Source organism: Leptonotus elevatus, chromosome 8 (assembly GCF_054856555.1).
Source record: "Leptonotus elevatus isolate MCC_2025b chromosome 8, RoL_Lele_1.0, whole genome shotgun sequence".
NCBI classification, from domain to species: domain Eukaryota; kingdom Metazoa; phylum Chordata; class Actinopteri; order Syngnathiformes; family Syngnathidae; genus Leptonotus; species Leptonotus elevatus.
The window spans coordinates 7695244-7708713 of NC_141246.1; the positions used below are offsets into that span (position 1 = coordinate 7695244).

At 39.7% G+C, this 13470-nt stretch overlaps 1 protein-coding gene across 2 annotated transcripts; it reads right to left on the reverse strand.

Moving 5' to 3' along the window:
* Nucleotides 1-666: 666 nt before the first annotated feature.
* LOC147169556 (MICAL-like protein 2) lies at nucleotides 667-12267 on the reverse strand. 2 transcript variants are annotated; one of them, XM_086082626.1, is made up of 16 exons: nucleotides 11890-12267; nucleotides 10983-11031; nucleotides 9340-9481; nucleotides 9086-9264; nucleotides 8875-9002; nucleotides 6002-7378; nucleotides 5737-5918; nucleotides 5233-5290; nucleotides 5028-5134; nucleotides 4867-4925; nucleotides 4060-4183; nucleotides 3665-3767; nucleotides 3321-3394; nucleotides 3120-3234; nucleotides 2032-2078; nucleotides 667-1522 (listed from the first exon to the last, which is right to left on the reverse strand). In XM_086082626.1, the coding sequence occupies exons 1-16, from the start codon at nucleotides 12030-12032 to the stop codon at nucleotides 1446-1448; spliced, it is 2964 nt and encodes a 987-aa protein (XP_085938752.1). In that variant the 5' UTR covers nucleotides 12033-12267; the 3' UTR covers nucleotides 667-1445. The 2 variants fall into 2 exon arrangements, with proteins under 2 accessions (XP_085938752.1, XP_085938753.1); XM_086082627.1 differs by lacking the exon at nucleotides 10983-11031 and having other exon boundaries at nucleotides 11890-12032.
* Between the last annotated feature and the right edge of the window lie 1203 nt (nucleotides 12268-13470).

Here is a 13470-nt window from a genome sequence, read left to right on the forward strand (position 1 = left end):
TCAATCTATTTTAATTCTTTACATTCTATTTAATTGTGACCCTATAGCACAAAACTAATGTTTTGAGCTACAGCCTAAAGGGGACTAATGTGGAAGAGGGATTTTTGGAAAATAAGCAGAAATCATCTCAAGTTTGAATTTATGTAATTTTCTTACCTTAACACCACGAAGATGAAAACAAGTTTTTCTTGAGTGGCAGGGACATGATGATGTCATGACAGAAGTCCAAAGACAAACAATTAGAAAAACACGTGATGGGTATCGGCAGAAAGTTTGGGGTTGTCTCTAACCCTGATTTTATTTAAATTGACGCCAATTCACCTATGAAGACTCCGTAATACACTCCTTTCGTCGTGTAAACAAAACACATTTGTTGCTAGGATACTAAAATCATGCCATTTGAAATTCATGCAACTCAGGGAAAAGGAAAATGGATTCTGAAATCCTAGTCATTATAATATATACATAAATAAATTGCAAAATAGTTGACATTGTTCAAAGGCTGATTTAAATGTTATGACAAATTATTTTAAATTCAAATGCTCTATGAAAATGTAGGATTATAAAGGTCATGGCATGAAAGGGTACATACTGCCCTCTAGAGGCAATAAGCATCACTGCAACCTGTTCACTTGGCAATAAAAAGATCATGATCATCAGAATGGATGGATGGTATTATTTAATGTTTATTATTGCGGTTGTAGTTTGTAGTGGTCTTTATATACAAGCCAGTTTTCATCAGATAACAATAAAAATCCCTTAAATTCCAGCTTAATATCCTTATTCCCCATTAGCCATTACAATTAAACAAGTAAACACATATACAAAAAAATACAGTTATTGTCTTAGCAGGCGGTCAACACAAACAAAACAATGCATCAGAGCCTTCACGCATTTTTTAATATTATTTTAGATCCAATATGGATCACAACAGCTAGCCTATATTTTATCTGACAAAGCAGCAACATTTTTTTTTAACCCAAGTTGAAAACATAAATAAAAAATTGTGTCAGGGGTAAAGAGATGTGAAAAGTTTAAAGCAGAGTTTTAAGTGCAAAAAACAACGTTGTTCCTCGCTCGTATTAGTTGTATTAATGTTTGTATTTACAAACAGCATGTCAGCAAGAGGCACAGTGGAGTTACTGCTGTGTGTGTGTGTGTGTGTGTGTGTGTGCAATAAGTAGATTAAGACTGCAAGCGGATTAAAATGAACTGAAGCACTGAACCCATCAACAACTAGTATGTCGTTAGCCCCTCGTGCTGAGAATGTTTTGAGGAATGCTTAGGATGACAGATGCCTTACCAACATATTGTACACATAGACACACGCATGCGCGCGCACGCACACACACACACACACAGCAAGTTGTGCAATGAGTTAGTGGTATGGAGGAGTGAGGCTAAAAGCACCGGAGGAGAGCAGCAAAGGAGTTTCCCGCCAGGTGTCACGACTCCTTCTTGTTACCCCAGTTGAACAGTCTGGATATGGGAGACTTTTTCTTGGATTTGTCTTTTTTTACACCTGGGAGAGGACAGTTTAACATTTAACAACACACTCCAAAGCAACGTAGCGCCTCATTTAGCACAGCAATTTTTTGAATACAGTGAACCGTGCTCATCGTGAGGGATACGTTCCAGACCCGTCCGCAATATGAAGCAACCATACTGTATTTAAAAAAAAAATACAATTAAAATAAAATGGGGCAAGACCTGCTGCAGGGTACACCTTGGACTGGTCATCATCTCATCACATATAAAAATACTAATAATAATAAAAATACATATAATAAAAAATTATAAAAAATTTAAATAAAATTGTTTTATATCTTTTTTTGTTTTTTGTTTTGGGTAAATTTGCTTACTATGGAGAATTTTAGAGGCGTTTAAAATGCTCATTCCATGTTTTTTTTGAAAATTCCACAAAATGGCAGCCATTTGTCCTGTTGCTAATATAAGACGACGTTTAAGAGTTGTGTAAATCATCTTGGTGAGATAAACATTTATGCCAATGGCAGACTCAGAAGTACTCACTGAAATTCTCCATCAACTTGTTCAGCTCTTGGTCCTCCTCTTCCTCTCTGATAGAACACGACAGAAAGCACAGAGACATTCAATAACTCATGAGCCAAACAATGCAACATATCTTGCGCTATAAGTGATTTCAAATTATGAAGAGGATATAATGCAGAAAAAGTATAAATGAACGGTGTGTTTCTTTAGATCAGCGGTTCATCAAGTGTGGTACGCAAGAGAATTACTATATTATATGTTCACACTGCATAAAGCACTGCTTTTTATATAGCGCTTTATCATTCAGAAGTGTTTGTTTTAAACACTTATTTGGGTGCAATTATTATTTAACCTTTTGATAGAATCATTATTTACAAACAAAATAAATTAAACACTTAGGTCAGAAATAATTCAAAATAAATGGTCTTCTTTCTTAAATATCCCTACTATTAAGCAAAAAATATATATATATATACAATATTAAATATAATAGTAATTAATTCACTCCCAGCCATTTTCACTGAAGCAACCTCCTTCGCTCCCGGCTGTTTTACTGGATTTTAACTGAAACCTTCCAAAAGATTAGAGTCTCTTTTTTCATCAGAAAAAACCCACGTTTATTTGTACCTGTTTCCGTTTTGCAGCAATTGGCATTAGAATATAGCAAAGGTTCATCATTATTCACAAATCTGTATAAAACTGTGGGGGAAAGAGCTTTTTGCAACATGGCCCTGGTTGATCTCTTATACTCTGCTGCCCCCTGCTGGCTATTTTTGTAACAACTACCATTGCTTCAAGCGTTCTCTTCAGCTCAGAGGCTGCATCAAAGCCTTCTGTATGCTCGAGCATAAAAATAAAAAAACATGTATAAATACGTTTTTTGGACCATGGTAACATTTAAAATAGAACGTATTTATACGTTTTTGGGAGCAAAATGAGTTATTCTTTTTAGCCAGGGCTTTCGGGTGGTACAAAACCAACCCCCAGAAACATTCCCGACGGTTTAATGAAGAAAAAAAAAGCTTCAAATTATGGCAATACTTGATTTCAGCTCAGTAAGCCATTTTGTGTCAGACCTCATTAAAAAGGAACATGATATGAGAGCACACCTGAGCCTGTCTTCGTCCAGACCTTCGACTATTGCATTGCGGTCGTTGACGATCCCCACCAGCTTGCTCATCAGCTCTTCTTCTCGCTTGCGTTCATATGACGTTTTCAGATGTTCTGTGAACCACATGATGCATTTTTTTTTGTCTTGAGTCGCAGCTGTCGTGCTTTGGAGGAAAAAGCATAAGGAGTTTGATCCTGACCTGGCTTTTCTATCAGCTTCCGGAGCTCCTGCTCAACACTGGGCTGCTGCTCCTCCAGGTCCTGAGTTTTACCACTATACACATACAGTATACAGATTTTTAACACAATAGACCAGAGATTTCCGACCTTTTGGCATTGGCAGACAAAACAGTCAAATGCTCTAACACCAGATGGCAGAAAGTACAATTAAGCTGTGTATCCGCCTGTTATATATAATAGCGTTGTTGTGTTCAACTAAACAGGCAAAGACTATTATAATGTGCCGGCAGGACGTCGAGAACCTTCTGGCCAGAAATCTGTCAAGACTAATCACGTGACTCGACGGCATCTCGCGTGTGCTCACATGTAGACGAGCTCGGACTCCCGCCGCATGGCCACCTGCTTGTTCCTGATCAAAGTGAACCACTCCACCATCAGCTCGTCCATGAGGGAGTCATCCTCACCCTCTGACACACAAACAGCCAGGCGCGGCCACTCAGTCAGTCGCAAGTATACAGTGGGTATAAAAAAAGTCTACACACCCCTGCTCAAATACCAGGTTTTTGTGCTATAAAATGATCAGACCAAGATAAATCGTTTGACTTTTTCGTGTCACCCATGACCTGTGCAACATCATTGACAAAAATAAATGGTGGAAAAAGTTTTAAAATTATTATCTTGGTCATTTTTTTATGTCACAAAAACTTGGTATTTATACAAGGGTGTGTAGACTTTTGAGAGGTCATTGTGTATACGAACCGTCTTCGCTGTGGCGGAGCTTTTTCTCCAGCTCGACCCCTCTCTTCTCCAACTGGTTGAGATTATCTTCAATCTCATCCAGCTCCTTTATGATGATCTCTTTGGGAATGAAGTCCAGTTTCGTCTGCACGTGGAAGCATCAGACGGAGAAAGTGAAGCAAAACACGCAAAGCGGCATCCGAACTAACGACATGTCATCATAAAGGTTGGTTAATTAACATTATGTTTAATCTGATTTATCATGTAAATTTTTGCAATAATTTTTTGCAGTTCCTGAACAACTACAACGCATGAAAAAAAAAAAAGGTTGTGAGAGCTGCTCAATATTTAAAATTAAATGTTGATTTATTAACCATCATGTTTATATATGCGGTTTGCTAGATTTTCCCCCCAAATTATCTGAACAGAAAAATATATTTATTTGTATTATTTATTTGGAAGTCGATGCAAGTTCTTGCTGGAGGAAAATAAATGTCATATGCTTTTTTGGGGGGGTTTAAAATCAATGATGATGTAAAAAAAAAAAAAAACAGCAATACTATATAATGTCAGAATACCAGAATCAACAATGTGTTCAAAATTTTTGTTTTGAGTTTTGAGACACTCAATCAGTCAATAACTACTAAATTATTATATTTTCACTTCCTGATTGAATAATGTATATGTCCCAATAGCGCAATCTTACTGATTCTAAAAAGCTTCATATTAACAAATACAAATTGGCACATTATTATTTAGGACACGATTACATCAACACCATCATTAATTCAGAAGCATCCAATCATAATCATTTTCCATTCACGATACCTTTAAGACTTTTAATTCTGATGTTGTCGTCGTGTTTGTGGTGTGACCGTTACGGATGCCTGAAAAAAGTGAACAAAGAGGAAATAAGGACTATATTATACAGTAAATGAAGAACCCCGAGCAACAATAAAGCATCTGTAAAAATGTATGCTGATTTGGACCTTGAGATGGAGGAGGGTTCACGGGCCTCAGGGACACCTCTGATATCTGTGAGCCTCCTGTGGTGTTCGTCGGTACTTTAGGGGAGGACTGTGATGAGTCAGCAGTTCTGTAGCAAAAAAGACAACATTATGTATTTATCAATTATGCACTGAAAGAAAAAGGGGGAAAGGTCAAAAGTTGAACGAAAAGAAGAAAATACATTACTTTGTTTCCTTAGGGACAGGTTTGAGCATGGACCTCCAGTCAGTAGGCGCCTCTTTCTCTGTTGATGCAAGAACAAACACATTAGTTCAATTAAAATCTGTCCACACTCCCATTTTTTTTCCCCCACATTACCACAGGCTGTCATGTGCATGCCAAATCAACAGGTGGCACTGTAACCCAGGCTTGTGAGGTTATTTACGTGGCATTTTGGCATATTTGTGTTTCACATGTTCCATCAGTGTAAACAGACATAACAGATTTGTATCACTTGAAATTTAAAATTAACATAAATACCCAAATAAACCGGACAGACATTAAATCAGAATTGGGCATTTGCAACTGCAATGTACATCCAGCATTAGTTCAGTAGCTAAAAATGAGGATTAAAAAAATACACAAAACTGAAAATAAATACATGAATGTATTTATTTTATTATTTTAACTTTTATTTATTTGTAATAAATACAGATTGTTTTGTTAATGTGAAAGTGTTCAAGGTGTAACCTGAAGTGTTGGGCGGCGCTGGTTTCAAGCCCCCGAGGCCTCTTTCTGGAGTTCTGGTTCTGAGCGGGCTCGTGTCCGAATGTGGAGGCTGCAAGTTGGACAGGATGGACGGGTTGACTTTGAGCCTCACCCTCCCCCTGCCACCTTCCGTCTCCTTCTTGGTAGTCTGGACCTGAGATGTGCTAAATTTGAGGTGATGGAGGAGTGTTAGATCTCCAGTGGAAATCAACAGCGTGCATGCTCGTGTATTAGTTGGGGTCCTTACACATCACTTTTCTTGGGCTGGTCTGCCTTTGGTGTAATTTTGTTCTTCGCCTCCTTTGCGAGTTTCTTGTAGGCGTCCACTGCTTTTGCTTTACCACCCTGTTTGACCCCAAGTGTCTTTGCACCTGCTATGCCTTCATCAAAATGTTCCTTGGGTTGACTTTTACCCACGTTAGCAACATTTCCATTTCCGAGATTATTACCTTGACTGTCTCCACGTTTCTTTGCACCCGCTTTGTCTTCGTCGACGTGCATCTTTGACTGACTTATTATACCCACGTTAGCATCATTTCCGAGATTATTACCCTGACCGTCTCCGTGTTTCTTTCCACCCGCTTTGTCGTTTTGAAGCTTTGACTGACTTGTACTCACGTTAGCAACATTTCCATTTCCAAGATTACTACGCTGGTTGTCTTCATTTTTCTTTATGCCTGCTTTGTCTTCGTCAACGTGCATCTTTGACTGATTTATTACACCCACGTTAGCAACATTTCCATTTCCCAGATTATTACCCTGACCGTCTCCATGTTTCTTTCCACCCGCTTTGTCTTTGTCATTTTGAAGCTTTGACTGACTTGTACTCACGTTAGCAACATTTCCATTTCCCAGATTATTACCTGGACTGTCTCCCCGTTTCTTTGCACCCGCTTTGTCTTCGTCGACGTGCATCTTTGACTGACTTATTATACCCACGTTAGCAACATTTCCGAGATTATTACCCTGACCGTCTCCGTGTTTCTTTCCACCCGCTTTGTCGTTTTGAAGCTTTGACTGACTTGTACTCACGTTAGCAACTTTTCCATTTCCGAGATTACTATGCTGGTTGTCTTCACTTTTCTTTGCGCCTGCTTTGTCTTCATTAACAAGCACCTTAGACTGAATTATAACCACCTTGGCAACTTTTCCAGGCACAGACTGACCTCCTTGGGCTTTCTTAACAGGATCATCAGACTTGAACTCTTTCGGGGCAACATCTGCTGTCGTGGTTGCAGGTTTGTTATCGGCGCGTTCCGCCTCAAAGAATTTAAGTTTGGACTGGATGGTCTTGGCCGCGGTGGCGGAGGTCCGAGGCGCAGCAACGGGCTTGGTGGTGATGGCGGCGGGTGTAGTGACGGTAGTGTCATGAGAGACGGGTCGTTTAGAGATTGGAGTCTGATTCTGCGTAGCAGGCGTGTTGAGGTTTGAAACGGGTGTTTGCGGAGATGAAGTGGTGGCAAGGATGCTGGAAAGGGGACTTGGTTTCTGGACTGGCAATGAGGGACCCAGTCTGGGTGGCGCCGTGGGTGTCACGGTGTTGATTTTGGTGAAGCTTGTTGAAGGAGGGACGCTGGAAGGAGCCTCCTTTAGGAATGAACTTGTGTTTGGAGGAGCCAGTGACCTAAGAGATGAGGCATAAGGAAGTATGAGGTGCACCTGCACAAGCTAATGTTACACATAAACATAAAAAACATAAACAAAAAAACGTTTTTTTTAAAAACTCCAATCTGTCACTTTTAATATTTCTGAACCCTCATGCCGCACTCATGCAGTAATTGATTCAAAAGAAGTTTCAACGTTAGATTCCCGATTGTGTTTTAATTACTTGTAATATTCAAATGGCAAATTTTGGATTTTTTTCCACCGCAAACTCTAAGCCTCAAAATTACAAGAAAAAATAAATTTCAAACTGTGCGTTGTCAAGAACGATGAGTTTCACTTTTTGAATTGAACTTCTGAAATAAAATTATGTTTGCCACAAGATTCAAATTTATTGAGAATATAGCTGCAGCTATCGAATATTAAAAAATTCAAGTACATATGCTATTATTTTACACGATTATCTGATTGAATCGAGTAATTTGATCAAAGTTGATTTTGCATTATTATAAAAAAAAAATACCAACACCGTACAAGAACTAATGCAACTAGTGTTGTTTTTTTTGTCCAAATGGGATCGCCGTCCTCACATTTTACACTGTAGTATCTGTGACTCTGAGTGTGTGTGGCTTTAAAAGGCGGGGCCTGGCCTGGTGATTGATGTGGCAGTCAGCAAGTGAGAGTGGATTTGGCTCTATTGTTAGCTCTGGTTAGCGACTGGCTGTTAAATTGCTAACTGTTAGCCAGTCTGTGTGTTGAGAGATTGGGCATCAGTTGTAGTCATAGTGTATTACGTATTTCTTTTCTTTTCTTAATATTTATTCAGTAAAGCCATTGAAAGTGCACCGGCAGCTGGTTCAATCGTTGACCATTTGTGGGGGTATTGCAATACGTTCTAACAAGCGATGTGGAAGTCAACCTTAAACATGTCTTGATCAATCACAGCTCACCTGTTTGCTGAAGATGAGCTGTGATTGGTTGTTATCTGAGACCTGAACAACATTGATGTCATCTTCAGTTGACAGCAAGTGGCAAAATGGCCGCCCGCTGAGATGGATAAAAATAGCTGGATTTTGCTTCATAACTCTTATTCCACAAATGTAATATTAATCAAAATGTCATGTTTAGACTAGTGAGGTCACATATAACATATTATTGTCAAGAAATGTTTAAGGTTGACTTCCCCTTTAAATTAGCTGATAGCGATACCTTGTGGCGGTGTGCCAGGTCTGCTTTGCAGTAGACAAATTCCATTTTGTTACCGTCTTTTTTAAATGTGAATGATTCCAAATCTTAGAAATTCTCCGTTTTTTTATGAAACGTTTCCTCTGGCTCACTACCATCACATGATCCTTGCATCCGCAGTAACATTATCCTGTGTGGAAAAATAACCCCTGGCACAGTTTGGAGGCAGAAATTTCCATTTGACCTTTTTTTGTAATTAAATAACTCAATAAGCCGTTTCAGTCCTAATTGAGCTGCACTTGTAACCTTGACTCTCCAAATGACAAGTCTTACCTTGCACAGTTCCTGTGGTAGAGCTTCCCGTCGACTATTTGTCGCTGCACCAGGTGAACATGCTTGTTGCAGGAAACACACTTGTTACTCAGAGTTCCCGTCTGGTGGGATTTCTCAGCAGAAATGTCCTAAAAAAAAAAAATCGGAAGATTGTTTGTATTTATATCCATGCCACATTTTTTTTAAGAGACATTTTTGTTATTGTTTGTACCCGTGTAGTGGTTCTGGGCTGTCTCGGGCGGGAAAGAGGTGGAGTGATATTAGCCGAAGCGGGAGGATTGTTCTCCTTCGCAGGCTGAAACACCTTCGAGACCACCGCCGCATTCTTCTTCCCAGATGGACCGTCGGCGGGTGGGTCGGCGGGACGCTTTACTGCCACTGCACCACCGACTAAAAAAAAAAAAAAATGCAAAGATGATGATGATTATGGTAAGAGGAGAGCTATAGGTAGAAGTTGATACTCACTTGGAGATCGTCCGTGGAAGTAGTTGTAGTACTGCGACACGTATGTGAGCATGCTGAGGCGATCCGGAACTTTGAGCGCCACCATGTCTTCTGCGTCCAAGAGCGCAGGAATTCCCAGCTGATCCTCGGCAACCCTAAAGGCCTACAAAAATCAGCGGTATTCTAGTTATTTATTTTTAGCGCTGGATGATTTGTTTTTCACGTCATAATCAACGAGTCGTGGCTCAGCCAAAGCCGTGTTGAACATACACAATTAACATGAGCAAGATTTATGATTCCAGTACATTTACAATTGTCGGCCCAAGCAGGTCAGGGGATGAAAAATCACGACACTGCGGGATAATCAATCGAGCTCATGTTTTACAGACATTCGACTATCGGGCCATTGAGAAGGGAGAAAAAAAAATATGCTCAAATCCAGATTGGTTGGCACTTGTGGGACACAAAGTGGGTTTTACAAGTCCCAAAAGGAGGCAAGCAGAGTTTTAATTTCCACAGTCAGTTCAATCACACATGTCATGACATGAAATGCAATAATGCGTTGTTGCATTTTTATTATATTACTTTGTCACAAATGTTTGCTCATGTTTTTATGATTAAACTTTTTTTTTTTCATGAGGGTGTTCTGGAAGGGGGTGCGTGACTAAAAAAGAAGTTTGGGGAAAAAGCTGCTCTATAACTTAACGTTGACAAAGCGTTACAAGTGAAGAGTCAAGCAGAGACACGCAACTAAGCAAAGGCAGCTGTCATGAATCATTAATCAAGAACATTAAGAGCACGCTGTAAAAGCTGATAATTTTGCTTTGCTCTGACCGATGGCACGTTATCCACACTTATGCAATGAACAGGAGAGAAATGTTTCTATCCCACAGTCCAACAAGATCCAAGAGGAAACTGCGAGAATGCACCTGTGCTGCCAAAGAATTTACACTCTTTTCTCAAAACATATTTCAACACTTGAACATCTATTGATGAACAAATCCAGAAAATAATTTAATGCACTCGTACAAAGTAATGTCGTTTGAAAGTGACAGAATGACTGGTTGGAGTGCCTCAAGGTTCTGCGCTAGAACCAATGTTATTGCCTTTTAAAGAGTCAGTGGTCCGTGTAATTGATCTTAAATGTCAAATGTCGGGACATGTGTTGAACCTAACTGATGACGTGACCTTTCAAGTGATTCCTCTCCCTTTTATTCAGTGGTGACAACACGTTGGCATACAGTACTAGTGCTCTTGTTTTGAATTAATGTTATATAGGAAGTGCTACGACTAATGTGGCTTTGCACGCTTTGTCAGATTCTTGCTTGTTCAACCGGATACTTCCCAGTCTGCCTCTGTATTCTAATTCAAAATCCATACACGCAAGTTTGAACATTTGTCCTACCTAAAGTCCCCGTGAAGTGAAAATGAAAATTCCTAATCGATTTGAATGGTAAATTAAATAACAACATCAAGCTGTTCTGTAAAATGTGACATCCAAAACATAAACAATCTAAATATTAAAAGGTCCCTTAAGGGTTAGTTAGCCTGGGCTGACTCTTCCCCCTCCACTGATTTAAGAGAAGACGTAAGGCTGTTGTTTTGACACCAGCCAAACAAAATAAAACCTAAATGAAAAGTACAGCATGTAAACTTCTTCTTACCAAGTTGTTGTTCTCATAGATGTTTTCTTTCTTTAAGGAGTCAAAATTGCTGCAAGATTGGGGGAAAAAAACATTAGGAAACATTTGCAAACTTCCTCATCTGTTAATTCTAAAGACAGAATCCGCCTTATTGAGTCATGCTCGAACACCTCACGACGCTGACAGTGTCAACATATCGTCAATAAACCCTTAGTCTTGGATTATCAGAACATTTACAGTAAGCAACGCTGAAGCAAAGCAATGTTTTGTGGTTTGCTACACATAAACATGTTCGCGGGGAGATGTTGGGACAAGCCCTTGAGGTATCTGAAAAAAATATCAAAATACCAATATGAGCACATCTTCTGTTTTTCCACCGACAACCCCCCCCCCCAAAAAAAATTGTACCATGACTTGATTAACATGAAAAAAAAAAAAAATTCCATTCAACACAGTCAAGTTTCAACAAGTTGGTTTCACTTTATAAAACACAAAAGCATGGTTCTGTATTGTGCCCAATGTTATTGACACTATTATATAATTTAAAAAAAAGCATTTACAAATAGAATGAGCACTGTTAGTTACTTTAAAAATAAACTACTGTGTGCGGGGTTTTCCCCCATTGTGTCATTAAGAAAACAGGTACAGCATTGTATAAAACGGACAGCAAAAAAAAATAATTTTACTTTTGTACTTATTGTAGGCTCTACATTGCAGTGTTGTACTTTTTCTTCACTAATATAGCTAAACCAGTACTGCACTTCTACTTTTTTTTTGCCACCTCTGATTTGACATCAAAATAATAAAAACGCAGCCCAGTTGAGCTTCGTCCTCATTTTTAAGTACCAAACGATCCAAAAGTTAAGTGACACAAAGTCGACTGAACTCTTCTAATGTTTTTCTTCTCTTTTCTTTTCGTCGCACTCACATGAGATCCGGTCTGTGTTTGTGAATGATGGCACAAAAAGCCAGGCCGTCCCGAAACGACGTGGTCATGTTCGTGACCGCCACATCCCGGTAGCCGTCACACTGGACCCGGCACCACTGCTGGAGAGCTTTCACCGCCGACATCCCGCCGAGCTCGGTAGCTCCGCCGCGGACTCCCTCGCCGCGGCGGTGGTGGTGGTGGTGGTGGTGGTTCCCCTCCCCCGACTTCCCCGGCTACCACCGCGGGGCTCGCCTACATCCACAAAGGAAGGCACTCGTGAGCTTTTTTTCCCCCCCAACCACCCACGGCCACGCTGGAGCTAGCTAGGACTCGGAAAAGGACGATGTGGTCCCCTCCAACATCAACACCGACGTTGACAGGACACCTGTGGAAGGTTGGTTGTGACGTGGCCGCGTAGGCGGGGCTTAATGTGCGCATGCGCATACGTACCAGCATTCAGCATCAAACTCGTTAGGTTTGTACTGTAGTTTAAATTTGGCCAAAACACTTTGTAGAATGGAAATTCCATTCCAACCACCCAAAAACAACAAAGATTTTGGTAACACTCACTGTAAATAAAGTAATCCATCCATCCATTATCTCATGTGCATTATTGTTTGTTCAATTATAAGTTGATGGCGTATGTATGACATAAACTTAATGTAGTCTGAAACGCTGCAGCATTGATGCTAGTTTCATTAGCTTGTCTTTGGTGTTGTTTAGCATTCTGTATTAGCATTAAGCTAGCAGAGTTTTGTAAGGCAAACTTATGCTGTGTTGATATGTAATTCTCTTTATATTGTGCTTAGTTTTTTAGTAAACTTCAACTATTAGTGACAATAAACTGCTTTAAGCCTCTTTTCTGAAGAATTGTTTACTATCTACCAAACTTCTGACTGTTTTATAGGTTAACTGCCAACATTTAGCGCTCGTAACTAAAAATATTTAAAAAATTGCCCGCAACTCGAGACCCCCCCAAAAAATGGTCGAAATATATGGCCCGTATCAAACTTTCAAGTTGGGGCATTCGCAAGTCGCGTTACCACTGGGTTTGTATGGAAACAAAAAGTACATTTACCATCATATGTCTGCTTTAAAATAATTGCAGTGGGAAATGTCATTAAAACAAGAAAGGTAGTGAGAAAACTTCTGCACGTAAATATTATTTGACATCATTCGGCAGCAAGCATAAAGTGCAGAATCAGCATATGCAAATGATGTAATTTGTACATAGTTTTCTGTCATTATTTCATTGCTTTTGTGTTCTGTGAGCACTGACAGGACTAACCGCATTTTAAAGTACACCTGACTTATGTTAAAAGTACATTACGTAAAAAAATAAAAATAAGACTTGACATTTTACTTGTCGAAACCCAACGGTTAGGCCACAACATTAGGTACACTAACGCTAAACCAGTGGATCCCCAGTATTGTTTAATATTCAATTCAGGGATTATGAGGAGCAAGGCGTGGTTGTTACTTCTGCACAATCACTTCAGTCCTGTTCTGTTCCGTCCTGTCCGCTGGGTGTGTCAGAATCACCTGACACCGACGCACACACACTGTCAGCGTCAACATTTG